Source organism: Oncorhynchus mykiss, chromosome 5, assembly GCF_013265735.2.
Source record: "Oncorhynchus mykiss isolate Arlee chromosome 5, USDA_OmykA_1.1, whole genome shotgun sequence".
Lineage (NCBI taxonomy): Eukaryota > Metazoa > Chordata > Actinopteri > Salmoniformes > Salmonidae > Oncorhynchus > Oncorhynchus mykiss.
In genome coordinates, this window is record NC_048569.1 from 92,039,253 (window position 1) to 92,056,060 (window position 16,808).

At 45.8% G+C, this 16,808-nt stretch overlaps 1 protein-coding gene across 1 annotated transcript in view; it reads right to left on the reverse strand.

The window, feature by feature from the left end:
• The window catches only part of si:ch73-61d6.3 (occludin), a 39,747-nt gene extending 33,977 nt beyond the window's left edge, over nt 1-5,770 (reverse strand). Inside the window, exons 1-2 of the mRNA XM_021604721.2 lie at nt 5,480-5,770; nt 20-822 (exon numbers count right to left, since the gene is read on the reverse strand). Of these exons, the coding sequence (XP_021460396.2) occupies nt 20-802 (783 nt within the window). The 5' untranslated portion in view covers nt 803-822; nt 5,480-5,770. The remainder of the gene's footprint in view (nt 1-19; nt 823-5,479) is intronic.
• Nucleotides 5,771-16,808: the final 11,038 nt, after the last annotated feature.

Here is a 16,808-nt window from a genome sequence, read left to right on the forward strand (position 1 = left end):
AATATAACTGTTGCTCTACCTCTTGTGGGTCCACGTAGCAGTAGTGATAGAGGTACTGGTTATACATGCCGAAACCCCCCACTCCACCCATATTAGAATAGCTGCTTCCGTACAGGTTCTGGCACATCATCAGCATAGGGTTGTACATCATGTTCTGAGAGCTCTGTGCCATAGGGTTCACCCCTACGACGTACACAATGGTGATGATACCCTGGATGACAGCCATGATGACACTGACCACCAGAACCACCAGGAAGAACTTCCTGCTCCTGAACGTGGTCGATTTAGAGAAACTGGCCACGAAGAATCCCAGCGCCACAAAGAAGTTGATGGCCGCCATAGCTATCATGGTTGTTTTGGCCGAGTAAGGTGTCGGGTAGGAGCTACCATAGTTACCATAGCCTCCTCCATAGCCTCCTCCATAGCCAGAGCCGTAGCTGGAGCCATAGCCGCCTCCCATTCCCCCATAACCGCCACCGTAGCCCATCCCTCCGCCGTAGGAGCCCATCCCCCCCATCCCGTACTGCATGTCCCAGACAAGGGTGGAGGCCACACAGGCAAAGATCCCCACACAGAGCACTATGATTGTGCCAAACATGGCCTTGACGATGCCAGGAGGAGAGATCCACTTGTAGAAGTGTTGGGGCTTCTCTTCCATGTAGTAGGAGCCCGGTGGGGGTGGGTATGGGTCAAACTCACTCCTGGGCGGGTGGTAGCTTTGTGGGGGGCCGTAGCCATTGGATTCCGGGCTGTATGGAGGACTGTAGACGGGAGGGCTGTCGTAACGCTGCTTCTCAAACATCTCTCAAAGATGGCAGGGACCTACAGAGACAAAATAGATGCTAGTGGACACTAAGCACAACAGCACTGAGACATAGCTTTGATGAGGTGTGAGGTGTGGCAATGTGTAGGATTACACTTGACCTTTGCTCATCTCAAGATTTACACGAATTAATCTACATGAATACAGTTGGCAAGCTTTACAGTAATAGTAATATAATTAAATACATATGTTTGTGCATTGCTATTATATTCCTCATAAACATTATTTACTTGACTGGTCCCAACATGTATGCCTTATTAAACAGATGTGTTTGATGATTGATTGTACATTTACAGACAGCAGTCCAATGTCTGTTCTCCTTTATGAATACTACTAATGTTAAGTTATTTAGAGGGGGTGCATCAGGCCATCATTTATTTAGAGGGGGTGCACCAGGCCATAATTTATTTAGAGGGGGTGCACCAGGCCATCATTTATTTAGAGGGGGTGCACCAGGCCATCATTTATTTAGAGGGGGTGCATCAGGCCATCATTTATTTAGAGGGGGTGCATCAGGCCATCATTTATTTAGAGGGGGTGTACCAGGCCATCATTTATTTAGAGGGGGTGCACCAGGCCATCATTTATTTAGAAGGGGTGCACCAGGCCATCATTTATTTAGAGGGGGTGCATCAGGCCATCGTTTATTTAGAGGGGGTGCACCAGGCCATCATTTATTTAAAGGGGGTGCATCAGGCCATCATTTATTTAGAAGGGGTGCACAAGGCCATCATTTATTTAGAGGGGGTGCATCAGGCCATCATTTATTTAGAAGGGGTGCATCAGGCCATCATTTATTTAGAAGGGGTGCACAAGGCCATCATTTATTTAGAGGGGGTGCATCAGGCCATCATTTATTTAGAAGGGGTGCATCAGGCCATCATTTATTTAGAGGGGGTGCATCAGGCCATCATTTATTTAGAGGGGGTGCATCAGGCCATCATTTATTTAGAAGGGGGTGCATCAGGCCATCATTTATTTAGAGGGGGTGCATCAGGCCATCATTTATTTAGAGGGGGTGCACCAGGCCATCATTTATTTAGAGGGGGTGCACCAGGCCATCATTTATTTAGAGGGGGTGCATCAGGCCATCATTTATTTAGAGGGGTTGCATCAGGCCATCATTTATTTAGAGGGGGTGCATCAGGCCATCATTTATTTAGAAGGGGTGCACAAGGCCATCATTTATTTAGATGGGGTGCACCAGGCCATCATTTATTTAGAGGGGGTGCATCAGGCCATCATTTATTTAGAGGGGGTGCATCAGGCCATCATTTATTTAGAGGGGGTGCATCAGGCCATCATTTATTTAGAGGGGGTGCATCAGGCTATCATTTACAACATAGACACTTTACAGATGACCTTAGCTTTCAGTTCTATGAACCAACAAAGTCAGAACCAGCATGGAGATGTTGGTACCAGGAACCAGAGATCAGACAGCAGCCCAACCCAGCACAATGCTGCTTTTCACCCGGGCCCCGTGGGCAGTGGGAGTCTCCTTCAATCCCTCAAATTGTTCTGCTGCCTTTGAACACTTCATATCCCATCCTTGGCCAAATGTGGTTTTGTTTTGAATTTAGGCCACACGTAACTGCTAGCACACAGTATAAACAGACTTAACAATGGCCATTATTTTATAAAAGTCAACAGGCAAAAGTTTGGCATTCACAACAAGCTGATTTAATTAAAGAAGAAAAAATATTTAAAGATTTTTACATTTGTGAAGTGCAGATGTGAAGTATTTATTTTAGTGCTGATGCTGAGGAGGCCATGTCAGTCTTTGACATCAAAAGACTGCATTGTTCCATCTATTTATCATGACACATTGTAGCACAGGGCAAGAACAGTGTGTGGCTAAATTCATTAGATAACAGTAGTACAAGACATTTAGACTTCCTCCCTGTCTTTCTGCCTGCCTGTCTTCCTGCCTGCCTGTCTTCCTCCCTGGCTGTCTTCCTGCCTGCCTGCTTGCCTGCCAACCTGTCTGTCTTCCTGTCTGTCTGCCAACCTGTCTGTCTTCCTGTCTGTCTGCCTGCCTGTCTTCCTGCTTGTCTGCCTGTCTGTCTTCCTGTCTGTCTGCCTGCCTATCTTCCTGCCTGCCTGCCTGTTTTCCTGCTTGTCTGTCTGCCTGCCTGTCTGTCTGCCTGCCTGCCTGACTGCCTGCCTGTTTTCCTGCCTGTCTGTCTGCCTGCCTGACTGCCTGCCTGTTTTCCTGCCTGTCTGTCTGCCTGCCTGTCTTCCTGCTTGTCTGTCTGCCTGTCTGCCTGTTTTCCTGCCTGTCTGTCTGCCTGCCTGTCTGCCTGTCTTCCTGCTTGTCTGCCTGTCTGTCTTCTTGCCTGAAAGGGGGTGAAGAACTCACTGTTTCCTTACAGTCACAGACACACTGTGAATGGCCCAAAGCTTTACATCATGGAGGACAAACAAAACAGACAGGCCGGGCTCAACCCAGTACAGCCATTACTTCTCTCTCTTTATGACTCAGTTCAGTAGGGGTCTCTCCTGACTGAGAGCCTCCTTCTCATACACCTTCCCCTCATCCTCTCCCCCTTCCTCCCACAACCTGCCCCCACTCCATATCTTTCATTCCGTCTTCCCTCTCCCCCTCTTACCCCTCCTCGCTCCCGAACTTCTTGTCTTTGTTTTTGGAGGGTGAAGGGAAAAGTCAAGACTGCTAGGTGTGGGAAATGTGGTTGCCATGGTATTTAGGGGAGAAAAAAAATTGGCCACGGTAAAAAAAAAAAAAAAAGGATCCAACAAGAGCTCTCCTGTGTGGATACTGTGGGAGAGAGGGAGGGGTACATTTGGGCAGGAGGATCAGGTGTCTTCTGAAGCGGGTTGCACCTCTGTTTATCAATAGCCTGCCTAGTAGCTTCCATCATCACAGCATATTGGAAATAACTCCCTCTGCAGTGTGTAAAGTCTAGACACCGGTGTCCATTACACCTTTCCAGGACTCTGCTCTACATGTACGTGGTGATGATACTGCCTCACCAAAAGAAACACCTCCGACTGGACATTTTGTTAGGGAATCTTAAGGCAAACCTTAAGAAATGGTTAATGGGCTAAATGCTTTAAAGCTAAAGTCCTTAACTGAAACAATAACAAAGCGCCCACCCCTACTCTGTTTTGATTTTTTAAAAGCTTGAGGAATGGGCCTGGAGAGATGTCACCACTCTCAAATTCATGGACAGAGCTATGGATGGAAGGACTGACCATCCATGACATCAACATTATAGTTTTAACCATGTTTTGAGGCTATACAGTGTATATATACTGCTTACTTTCCATCCCTGGTTGTATCCACATGTGATTGTATTGTGTTTTTTAAATCATCAAATAAATAAAATACAATAATACAATACAGTTTAACAGCAGCCTACAATTCAGAGCTCCATGTAAATGTTGCCTCTATGAAACAGACAACAGTGATAGAGGCTGTTAAGCTGGAGTCAAAGGTCAGCCACCCACTCACTACTCACTGAGCTGCTGTCATCCAGTACAGACAGCCACACACTCAATCATCTCTTGTTGATAACAGAATTCTAACCCTGAATCACATGCCTCACATCTGTCAAAAACTATTATCCCCCATGCCTAATGTAGGCTAAGGCTGGGGGCACAGCTAGTAGTAGACGACTCTAGTTACATGGCTATTAAAAACACTCTATAGAGAGGAGCACTCTAATAAATCAAAATGAAGAATAAAGGAGTACAAGAAAATAATGAACAAATAATGTCTCACAATCTCCCAATACAGGGCTAGACAGACTAGAGCAAAAATAACTGAATGTTTCTCCCTTAGAGAACACAAATGGGCATCGTGCAAATGTATTTGCACTTTTTAGCCTGAGATGTTCCCATTAAAGGCTATCTGATTTTATGTACGCAGTAAGATCAGGTTTACTGAAGAGTCGACCAGGTCAACCACTAGGCATATTTTCCTAATACGGGATGTAAAATTAGAAATAACATAAATAACAGAGAAAAGCTACTAACAATGCAAACGGAAAGCCCCACAGGCCACACCTGTGAGAGCCCCCCCTCAAGCCCCGTGAGCGCACTTCACGTCTCTCAGAGCAGGCACAATTGCGAGCTTGTGTGAGAGAACGGGAACACTTGACAATATATAGACCAAAAGAAAACCTGGAGTTTAGAGCAACTAATATTAATTATAAAATACTCAAAACGTAGCCTAAAACATTTACAAACGAAATAATAACCTATTTAAATTGGTCGACGTTATTTTAAAATTTAGTTTGAGGCCTATCCCCACTTACAGTATACTCTAAACTAGGTCCTGCACCCGCCAGGTGTACCTTCAGGTTTTTTTGCTATAGCACTACACAACTGATTCAAATAACCAATAACTCATCATCAAGCTTTGATTATTTTAATCAGCTGTGTAGCAGTGCTAGGGCAAAAACCAAAACGTGGGGGCCCCAGGACCCAGTTTGGGAAACCTTGGTCTAGAAGACATGGTTTCAATATGTAGCCAATCGAGCAACATGTCTTGTAGACTGTTGACTTTTTTGAACCGCCGTAGAGTGCGTGGGAAAAGTCCTCAAACTAAATGTTAAAATGAAGCCTACCCATTTAAATAGCTTATTATTTCGCTTTCTAACGGTTTAAATTCGATTTAACGCCCATTTCACTTACCTGAAAGTAAAATAAAAAAACTGACGGTTGTTGGCGCTTAACGCAGTACCGAAAACGCCGTCGTTTTGCGAGTTTACTTTGTATCCGTCAAGATGTAGACCAGAGAGGTTGAAATAAACTCAGCAACGAAATGAACCTGTTTATTAGTGACCTGCTTTAGTTGTGGTGGCTCCCTCTTTCGTCCCGTCCCACGCGCAGAGACGGTTCTGTGTCTGTGAACAAGTGCTTTGTTGTGCTTTCCAAGGACCTCGGTTGACTGCCCAACCCTACGCTGTCTGGAAGTAGGTGTGATTTGTAGACTAGCCGACTACCCAGTGTGTTATACTTGAGAGAAAAAGTCCATTGGTTGATTGAATTCTGAAAACACTGGTTCTGTGCATTTTCTCATACATTTTTTACAGGTATTAGCATTTGATCTTAGCATTTAATTACCATGTAACAACCAATAGATCAAATTCAATTACTTTGCCCAGGCTTTTTCAGAACTTTCCCCCCTTCAAGATAAGTATAAATAAAAATAAAAAAGTATAAATTAATCATTATATATAAACTTGACTTCTATAAAAGGTTTGGGGTTTGGTCGATGTTTATTTCCACCAGAAAATAACATGTGCAAACTTTGCACTGGTAAAGTACCAGTCAAAAGTTTAGACACACCTTCTCATTCAAGGGTTTCTCTTTATTTTTTTACCATTTTCTACATTATAGAATAATAGTGAAGACATCAAAACGAGGGAATAACACATATGGAATCATGTAGTAACCAAAAAAGTGTTAAACAAATCAAAATATATTTTAGATTTAAGATTCTTCCAAGTAGCCACCCTTTGCCTTGATGACAGCTTTGCACACTCTTGGCATTCTCTCAACCAGCTTCATGAGATAGTCACCTGGAATGCATTTCAATTAACAGGTGTGCCTTGTTAAAAGTTCATTTGTGGAATTTCTTTCCTTCTTAATGCGTTTGAAGCAATCAGTTGTTTTATGACAAGGTAGGGGTTGTATTCAGAAGATAGCCCTATTTGGTAAAAGACCAAGTCCATATTATGGCAAGAACAGCTCAAATAAGCCAAGAGAAATGACAGTCCATCATTAATTTAAGACATAAAGGTCAGTCAATCTGGAAAATGTCAAGAACTTTGAAAGTTTCTTCAAGTGCAGTCGCAAAAACAATCAAGCGCTATGATGAAACTGGCTCTCATGAGGACCGCCACAGGAAAGGAAGACCCAGAGTTACCTCTGCTGCAGAGGATATTCATTAGAGTTACCAGCCTTAGAAATTGCAGCCCAAATAAATGCCTAAAAGTTCAAGTAACAGCGACATCTCAGCATCAACTGTTCAGAGGAGACTGTGTGAATCAAGCCTTCATTGTTGAATTGCTGCAAAGAAACCACAGCTAAAGGACACCAATAAGAAGAAGATAATTGCTTGGGCCAAGAAAGACGAGCAATGGACATTAGACTGGTGGAAGTCTGTGCTTTGGTCTGATGAGTCCAAATATAAGATTTTTGGTTCCAACTGCTGTGTCTTTGTGAGACGCAAAGTAGGTGAACAGATTATCTTTGCATGTGTGGTTCCCACCGTGAAGCATGGAGGAGGAGGAGGTGTGATGGTGTGGGGGTGCTTTGCTGGTGACACTGTCTGTAATGTATTTAGAATTCAAGGCACACTTAACCAGCATGGCTACCACAGAATTCTGCAGCGATATGCCATCCCTTCTGGTTTGAGGGACTATTATTTGTTTTTCAACAGGACAATGACCCAACACACCTCTAGGCTGTGTAAGAGCTATTTGACCAAGAAGGAGAGTGATGGAGTGCTGCATCAGATGACCTGGCCTTTACAATCACCCGACCTCAACCCAATTGAGATTGTTTGGGATGAGTTGGACCGCAGAGTGAAGGAAAAGCAGCCAACAAGTGCTCAGCATATGTGGGAACTCCTTCAAGACTGTTCAAAAAGCATTCTAGGTGAAGCTGGTTGAGATAATTCCAAGAGTGTGCAAAGCTGTCATCAAGGCAAAGGGTGGCTACTTTGAAGAATCAAAAATATAAAATATATTTTGATTTGTTTAACACTTTTCTGGTTACTACATGATTCCATATGTGTTATTTCATTGTTTTGATATCTTCACCATTATTCTACAATGTAGAAAATAGTACAAATAATGAAAAACCCTTGAATGAGTAGGTGTGTCCAAACGTTTGACTTTTACTGTAGGCCTATCCATCCCAAATCGAAATAATAGTATTGTAATTGCAACCCGTATACTTACATACAAGATGAGGCAAGTCAGTATAGCTGCTTTGATCAGCCATTTCACTACCTTTTTGAACCAATTCTTATTGCATGAATTGCCTTTCATCAACTGCAGTGCAGGCAACGACAGTGAGATCCTATGGGATGTACTGTATATGTGGTCCAGAGGCTACACAGAGGGACTGGGATTGTACACTGAGTGTACAAAACATTAGGAACACCTATTCTTTTTCATGACATAGACTGACCAAGTGAATCCAGGTGAAAGCTATGATCCCTTATTGATGTCACCTGTTAAATCCACTTCAATCAGTGTAGATGAAAGGTGAGGAGCCAGGTTAAAGATGGATTTTTATGCCTTGAGACTTGAGACGATTGAGACATGGACTGTGTATGTGTGCCATTCAGAGGGTGAATGGGGCAAGAAAGACAAAACATTTAAGTGCCATTGAACGGGGTATGGCAGTAGGTGCCAGGCGCACCGGCTTTCATTGTGTCAAAAACTGCAGCACTGCTGCGTTTTCTTCATGCTCAACGGTTTCCTGTGTGTATCAAGAATGATCCAGCCACCTGGACATAACTGTGGGAATCATTTGAGTCAACATGGACCAGCATCCCTGTGGAATGCTTTTGACACCTTGTAGACCTGATGAATTAAGGCTGTTCTGAAGGCCAAAGTGGGTGGAACTCAATATTATGAAGGCGTTCCTAATGTTTTGTACACTCAGTGTAGCTCCTTATCTAGTGGCCGTGTGCTGCCAGGACAACAACATCTCCCTCAACGTGATCAAGACAAAGGAGATGATTGTGGAGTACAGGAAAAGGAGGATCGAGCACGCCCCCATTCTCATCGACGAGGCTGTAAAGGAGCAGGTTGAGAGTTCAAGTTCCTTGGTGTCCACATCACCAACAAACTAACACGGTCCAAGCACACCAAGACAGTCGTGAAGCGGGTACGACAAAACCTATTCCCCCTCAGGGTACTGAAAAGATTTGGCATGGGTCCTCAGATCCTCAAAAAGGTTCTACAGCTGCACCATCGAGAGCATCCTGACTGACTGGTTGCATCACTGTATGGTATGGCAACTGCACGGCCTCCAACCGTGCAAGGCACTACAGAGGGTAGTGCGTACGGCCCAGTACATCACTGGGGCCAAGTTTCCCTCCATCCAGCACCTCTGTACCAGGCGGTGTCAGAGGAAGGCCCTAAAAATACTCCAGCCACCCCAGTCATAGACTGTTCTCTCTGCTCCCGCACGGCAAGCAGTACCGGAGTGCCAAGTCTAGTTTCAATTACCTCGACTAACCGGTGCCCCCGCACATTGACTCTGTACTGGTGCCCACTGTATATAGCCTCACTATTGTTATTTTACTGCTGTTCTTTAATTATTTGTTACTTTTATATCTTATTTACGTATTTTTATTAACTGCATTGTTGGTTAAGGGCTTGTAAGTAAGCATTTCACTGTTGTATTCGGTGCATGTGACATAACATTTGATTTGATTTGACATGCTTTGCCAAATGTATGACATGATCTACATTTCTCTTTTTTACTCTCTTTATTTATTCTCTTTTTGTTCTCAGTGGTTGCCTAGTTCTTTGGATATCTGAGGTTGGCCTAGTTATTCATTAATTCCCAGGAGTACTGTATGTGTTTTGTTTATGGTGGACGGCTCCCCCTTTCTATAGCTTTTGGGTACTGTAAGAATCTTGACGTCACAGTATCACTTGCCTGTTAACGCAGTATAATGACACACCAGCATTAAGTAAACAAGAAAATGTACACATTTTTACTGAAATACAATATTAACATCTCATAGACAGTACATTAGAACCAAATATCTTTCTTATGAGGTAAACAGTCACAGACAGTCCCACTAACAGGCTTATTTTTATTTAAAATAATCTGTATCATTATCTGTGCTGCATTAAATTCGGTTTTATTGAAAGAATGTTTGACAGAGTACACAAAAAAATGTTTCAATAGGACCTTTCCCCTCTTTTAATCTGATGCTCATCAGAAGGTGTGAGTCCATCCTGTAATCACTAGATGGCCATCTGTGGCCCCGCAAGCTGGTGTTGTCCCATTACAGCATTCTTACCGGTGTTCTTCCTGGTTCCTTTCTATGTTCTGTGTACCGGTGAGTCTCTGTAATGTGCTGTATATCTATGTATGTGGCTGTTGGCAAGCCTACAATTGTCCTCTCTGAGGATAAATGACATTCATTAATTAGCTGATGAGGAGTTCAGCTGGAGCACACTGAGAGACTTATGTGAATACTGAAGGACATTTTACTGACTACCTGTATGGCAGAAGTCAAAGGTCATTCTCTTGAAGATGGAGTTCATTAGCTATTCTCAGTCCCTTTGTCTGTTGTAGTCACCTTTGATTGTGTTGGCAATTGCACCTTGCTAACAAGCCAATATTCAGCACTGTGATGACTGACAGGTTGCTGCATATATCCTTAAAGAGATAGTTTACCCCAAAAGGTTAGTCAGATGTTTTACAATGTATACAGAGTACTGTAAGTGGTCTTAAGTTGACTCGTGTCCATATTCTCCATACCATGTTGGGTCACCATGTAGTAAGCCTGTCATGTGTATATTAGGATAAAGGGCCTCAATCCCTAATCAATGGGAAAGATTGGCACCATCTAATTAGATGGAATTACACTACGCTAATATTTTCATAGACAGTGTGAAGCAGCTGTATAATATATCATACTAGTCCAGAGGTGATCAGAGAGACTGCAGGAAATCTGGGCAATTACAGTTGTTCACTGTTTGCAGACATGCAGGCCTGTGTGAGTGCCCTTGAGTGATGATTTAGGCCAACTGTATAAGATCATCCCTCTATCCATTTTAAATTGCTAGACATTCTCATCTCTACAAACATCCATTTATCTTTATTTCTTTCTTTATTTTATTTAAACAGGGGGTCACTTTGAGATTCAAATGTATTATAGAATTCAGCACAAAAAAAAACGGAAAAAAAAATATATATATATATATATATATAAATATATATATAACATTTAAGAAAAGCAAATTTATTCAACACATAGAGGTCCTCAATCAATAATTATAACTGCCTCAGTGGCACCAGCACATCTAACTGCAGTGAACTCTGCAGATTGTTCCACATATTTGTAGCATAAAAGCAAAACGCAGATTTTCCCAAATCTGTGGAGACTGGAGGGATCTCTAGTGTTATCCACTCCTGTGAACGGGTTTGATAACTTATGATTCTTAACTTTATTAATGATGTTACATATAGAGGGAGTTTCTGTCAGATTGCTTTGTAAATAAATAAAAGAGAAAATGCAGAAACAAAGAGCACCACATATTGGTGTTACGGTGCGTGAATGAGGACCCAAAAGCGAATCAACTTAAACAGAGCTTCTTTAATTACCAAACATAGGTAGGCTCAGATGGACCGGCAGATTCCGACAGGACAGGACAAGGTTACAGCAAACATGACGGCAGTCTGGTTCAGGCATGAATGACACAAACAAACAAGAATCCGACAAGGACAGGAGCAGAAACAGAGAGAGATATAGGGACCTAATCAGAGGGAAAAAGGGAACAGGTGGGGAACGGGGTGAATGGGTAGTTAGAGGAGACAAGGGACAGCTGGGGGAAAGCGGGGGAGAAAAGGTAACCTAACACGACCAGCAGAGGGAGACAGGGTGAAGGGAAAGGACAGAGACAAGACAACATGACAGTACCCCCCCACTCACCGAGCGCCTCCTGGCGCACTCGAGGAAGAAACCTGGCGGCAACGGAGGAAATCATCAATCAGCGCACGGTCCAGCACGTCCCGAGAGGGAACCCAACTCCTCTCCTCAGGACCGTACCCCTCCCAGTCAACTAGGTACTGATGACCACGGCCCCGAGGACGCATGTCCAAGATTTTACGGACCCTGTAGATAGGTGCGCCCTCGACAAGGATGGGGGGGGGGGGGGGGGAGACGAGCGGGGGCGCGAAGAACGGGCTTTACACAGGAGACATGGAAGACCGGGTGGACGCGACGAAGATATCGCGGAAGAAGAAGTCGCACTGCGACAGGATTAATGACCTGAGAGATACGGAATGGACCAATGAACCGCGGGGTCAACTTGCGAGAAGCCGTCTTAAGGGGAAGGTTCTGAGTGGAGAGCCAAACTCTCTGACCGCGACAATATCTAGGGCTCTTCGTTCTACGCTTATTAGCAGCTCTCACAGTCTGCGCCCTATAACGGCAAAGTGCAGACCTGACCCTCTTCCAGGTGCGCTCGCAACGTTGGACAAAAGCCTGAGCGGAGGGGACGCTGGACTCGGCGAACTGAGATGAGAACAACGGAGGCTGGTACCCGAGGCTACTCTGAAAAGGAGATAGCCCGGTCGCAGACGAAGGAAGCGAGTTGTGGGCGTATTCTGCCCAGGGGAGCTGTTCTGACCAAGACGCAGGGTTGCGAAAAGAAAGACTGCGTAAGATGCGACCAATAGTCTGATTGGCCCGTTCTGCTTGACCGTTAGACTGGGGGTGAAAGCCGGAAGAGAGACTGACGGAAGCCCCAATCAAACGGCAAAACTCCCTCCAAAATTGAGACGTGAATTGCGGACCTCTGTCCGAAACGACGTCTGACGGAAGGCCATGAATTCTGAAAACACTCTCGATGATGATTTGTGCCGTCTCTTTAGCAGAAGGAAGCTTAGCAAGGGGAATGAAATGAGCCGCCTTAGAGAACCTATCGACAACCGTAAGAATAACAGTCTTCCCCGCTGACGAAGGCAGTCCGGTGACAAAATCTAAGGCGATGTGAGACCACGGTCGAGAGGGAATAGGAAGCGGCCTGAGACGGCCGGCAGGAGGAGAGTTACCGGACTTAGTCTGCGCGCAGACCGAACAAGCAGCCACGAAACGACGCGTGTCATGCTCCCGGGTGGGCCACCAGAAACGCTGGCGAATGGAAGCAAGCGTACCCCGAACGCCAGGGTGGCCGGCTAACTTGGCAGAGTGAGCCCACTGAAGAACGGCCAGACGAGTAGGAACGGGAACGAAAAGAAGGTTCCTAGGACAAGCGCGCGGCGACGGAGTTTGAGTGAGTGCTTGCTTTACCTGCCTCTCAATTCCCCAGACAGTCAACCCGACAACACGCCCCTCAGGGAGAATCCCCTCGGGGTCAGTGGAGGCTACTGAAGAACTGAAGAGACGAGACAAAGCATCAGGCTTGGTGTTCTTAGAGCCCGGACGATAAGAAATCACGAACTCGAAACGAGCGAAAAACAGCGCCCAACGCGCCTGACGCGCATTAAGTCGTTTGGCAGAACGGATGTACTCAAGGTTCCTATGGTCAGTCCAAACGACAAAAGGAACGGTCGCCCCCTCCAACCACTGTCGCCATTCGCCTAGGGCTAACCGGATGGCGAGCAGTTCGCGGTTACCCACATCATAGTTACGTTCCGACGGCGACAGGCGATGAGAAAAATACGCGCATGGGTGGACCTTGTCGTCAGAGAGGGAGCGCTGAGAAAGGATGGCTCCCACTCCCACCTCTGACGCGTCAACCTCGACAACGAACTGTCTAGAGACGTCAGGTGTAACAAGGATAGGAGCGGATGTAAAACGATTCTTGAGGAGATCAAAAGCTCCCTGGGCGGAAACGGACCACTTAAAGCACGTCTTGACAGAAGTAAGGGCTGTGAGAGGAGCTGCCACCTGACCGAAATTACGGATGAAACGACGATAGAAGTTCGCGAAGCCGAGAAAGCGCTGCAGCTCGACGCGTGACTTAGGGACGGGCCAATCAATGACAGCTTGGACCTTAGCGGGATCCATCTTAATGCCTTCAGCGGAAATAACAGAACCGAGAAATGTGACGGAGGAGGCATGAAAAGTGCACTTCTCAGCCTTCACAAAAAGACAATTCTCTAAAAGGCGCTGGAGGACACGTCGAACGTGCTGAACATGAATCTGGAGTGACGGTGAAAAAATCAGGATATCGTCAAGGTAAACGAAAACAAAGATGTTCAGCATGTCTCTCAGGACATCATTGACTAATGCCTGAAAGACAGCTGGAGCGTTAGCGAGGCCGAAAGGAAGAACCCGGTATTCAAAGTGCCCTAACGGAGTGTTAAACGCCGTCTTCCACTCGTCCCCCTCCCTGATGCGCACGAGATGGTAAGCGTTACGAAGGTCCAACTTAGTGAAAAACCTGGCTCCCTGCAGGATCTCGAAGGCTGAAGACATAAGAGGAAGCGGATAACGATTCTTCACTGTTATGTCATTCAGCCCTCGATAATCTATGCAGGGGCGCAGAGACCCGTCCTTCTTCTTGACAAAAAAAAACCCCGCTCCGGCGGGAGAGGAGGAGGGGACTATGGTACCGGCGTCAAGAGCTACAGACAAATAATCTTCGAGAGCCTTACGTTCGGGAGCCGACAGAGAGTATAGTCTACCCCGGGGGGGGGTGGTTCCCGGAAGGAGATCAATACTACAATCATACGACCGGTGTGGAGGAAGAGAGGTGGCCCTGGACCGACTGAACACCGTGCGCAGATCGTGATATTCCTCCGGCACCCCTGTCAAATCACCAGGCTCCTCCTGTGAAGAAGAGACAGAGGAAACAGGAGGGATAGCAGACATTAAACATTTCACATGACAAGAGACGTTCCAGGAGAGGATAGAATTACTAGACCAATTAATGGAAGGATTATGACAAACTAGCCAGGGATGGCCCAAAACAACAGGTGTAAAAGGTGAACGAAAAATTAAAAAAGAAATGGTTTCACTATGATTACCAGAAACAGTGAGGGTTAAAGGTAGCGTCTCACGCTGAATCCTGGGGAGAGGACTACCATCCAGGGCGAACAAGGCCGTGGGCTCCTTTAACTGTCTGAGAGGAATGTCATGTTCCCGAGCCCAGGTCTCGTCCATAAAACAGCCCTCCGCCCCAGAGTCTATTAAGGCACTGCAGGAAGCTGACGAACCGGTCCAGCGTAGATGGACCGACAAGGTAGTGCAGGATCTTGAAGGAGAGACAGGAGTAGTAGCGCTCACCAGTAGCCCTCCGCTTACTGACGAGCTCTGGCCTTTTACTGGACATGAAGTGACAAAATGACCAGCGGAACCGCAATAGAGACAGAGGCGGTTGGTGATTCTCCGTTCCCTCTCCTTAGTCGAGATGCGGATACCTCCCAGCTGCATGGGCTCAGCACCCGAGCCGGCAGAGGAAGATGGTAGTGGTGCGGAGAGGGAGGCGACGGAGAGCGCGAGCTCCTTTCCACGAGCTCGGTGACGAAGATCAACCCGTCGCTCAATGCGAATAGCGAGTTCAATCAAGGAATCCACGCTGGAAGGAACCTCCCGGGAGAGAATCTCATCCTTTACCTCTGCGCGGAAACCCTCCAGAAGACGAGCGAGCAAGGCCGGCTCGTTCCAGCCACTGGAGACAGCAAGAGTGCGAAACTCAATAGAGTAGTCTGTTATGGATCTATTGCCTTGACATAGGGAAGACAGGGCCCTGGAAGCCTCCTCCCCAAAAACAGATCGATCAAAAACCCGTATCATCTCCTCCTTAAAGTCTTGATACTGGTTAGTACACTCAGCCCTTGCCTCCCAGATTGCCGTGCCCCACTCACGAGCCCGTCCAATAAGGAGAGATATGACGTAGGCGACACGAGCAGTGCTCCTGGAGTAAGTGTTGGGCTGGAGAGAAAACACAATATCACACTGGGTGAGGAACGAGCGGCATTCAGTGGGCTCCCCAGAGTAACACGGCGGGTTATTGATTCTGGGCTCCGGAGATTCGAAAGCCCTGGAAGTGGCCGGTGGATCGAGGCGGAGATGGTGAACCTGTTCTGTGAGGTTGGAGACTTGGGTGGCCAGGGTCTCAACGGCATGTCGAGCAGCAGACAATTCCTGCTTGTGTCTGCCTAGCATCGCTCCCTGGATCTCGACGGCTGAGTGGAGAGGATCCGAAGTCGCTGGGTCCATTCTTGGTCGGATTCTTCTGTTACGGTGCGTGAATGAGGACCCAAAAGCGAATCAACTTAAACAGAGCTTCTTTAATTACCAAACATAGGTAGGCTCAGATGGACCGGCAGATTCCGACAGGACAGGACAAGGTTACAGCAAACATGACGGCAGTCTGGTTCAGGCATGAATGACACAAACAAACAAGAATCCGACAAGGACAGGAGCAGAAACAGAGAGAGATATAGGGACCTAATCAGAGGGAAAAAGGGAACAGGTGGGGAACGGGGTGAATGGGTAGTTAGAGGAGACAAGGGACAGCTGGGGGAAAGCGGGGGAGAAAAGGTAACCTAACACGACCAGCAGAGGGAGACAGGGTGAAGGGAAAGGACAGAGACAAGACAACATGACAATTGGTCATTTCTTCTTACAGACAGAGAGGTCCATCCCACATGTTTATACAGACTACAAGGATGAGTCCTAAAATTGTCCCCTGTGATAAAACCTAATGCTGAATGGTAGACTGCAGCCAGGGGTTTAAAAACAGAGGTTGTGCCGCGTGCATGTAAACAATATCACCAACATCCAATACAGGGAGAGGCGTTGTTTGAACAATCTTTCTCTTATTTTTAATACTAAGGCATGATTTATTTTGATATATAAAAAAATAAAAAATCTTGGCTGCAGTCTACCATTCAGCAATATGTTTTATCACAGGGGACAATTTTAGGACTCATCATTGTAGTCTGTACAAACATGTGGGATGAACCTCTCTGTCTGTAAGAAGAAAGGTGAATTCTGTTTTATTTATTGGATCAAAGTCATGCTGAAGTTCACGAATGGCCTGCTGCACTGAGGTGGCACAGGAATACAAAACGTAGTAGTACAAGTATCAACAGTGTTTCCTATGTCATTAATATACAAAGTGAACAATAATGAACCCAGCATCAAACCCTGAGGAACACCTTTTTGAATCTCAAGAAATTCAGATTTAACCCTATCTATCAGATGGCCTGAGTTCTGTCGCTAAGATAATTCTGAAACAATTAACAGGCTGTATGTCCCAGGCCTACTCTTGATAATTTCTTCAGCAAAACAAAATGATCAACA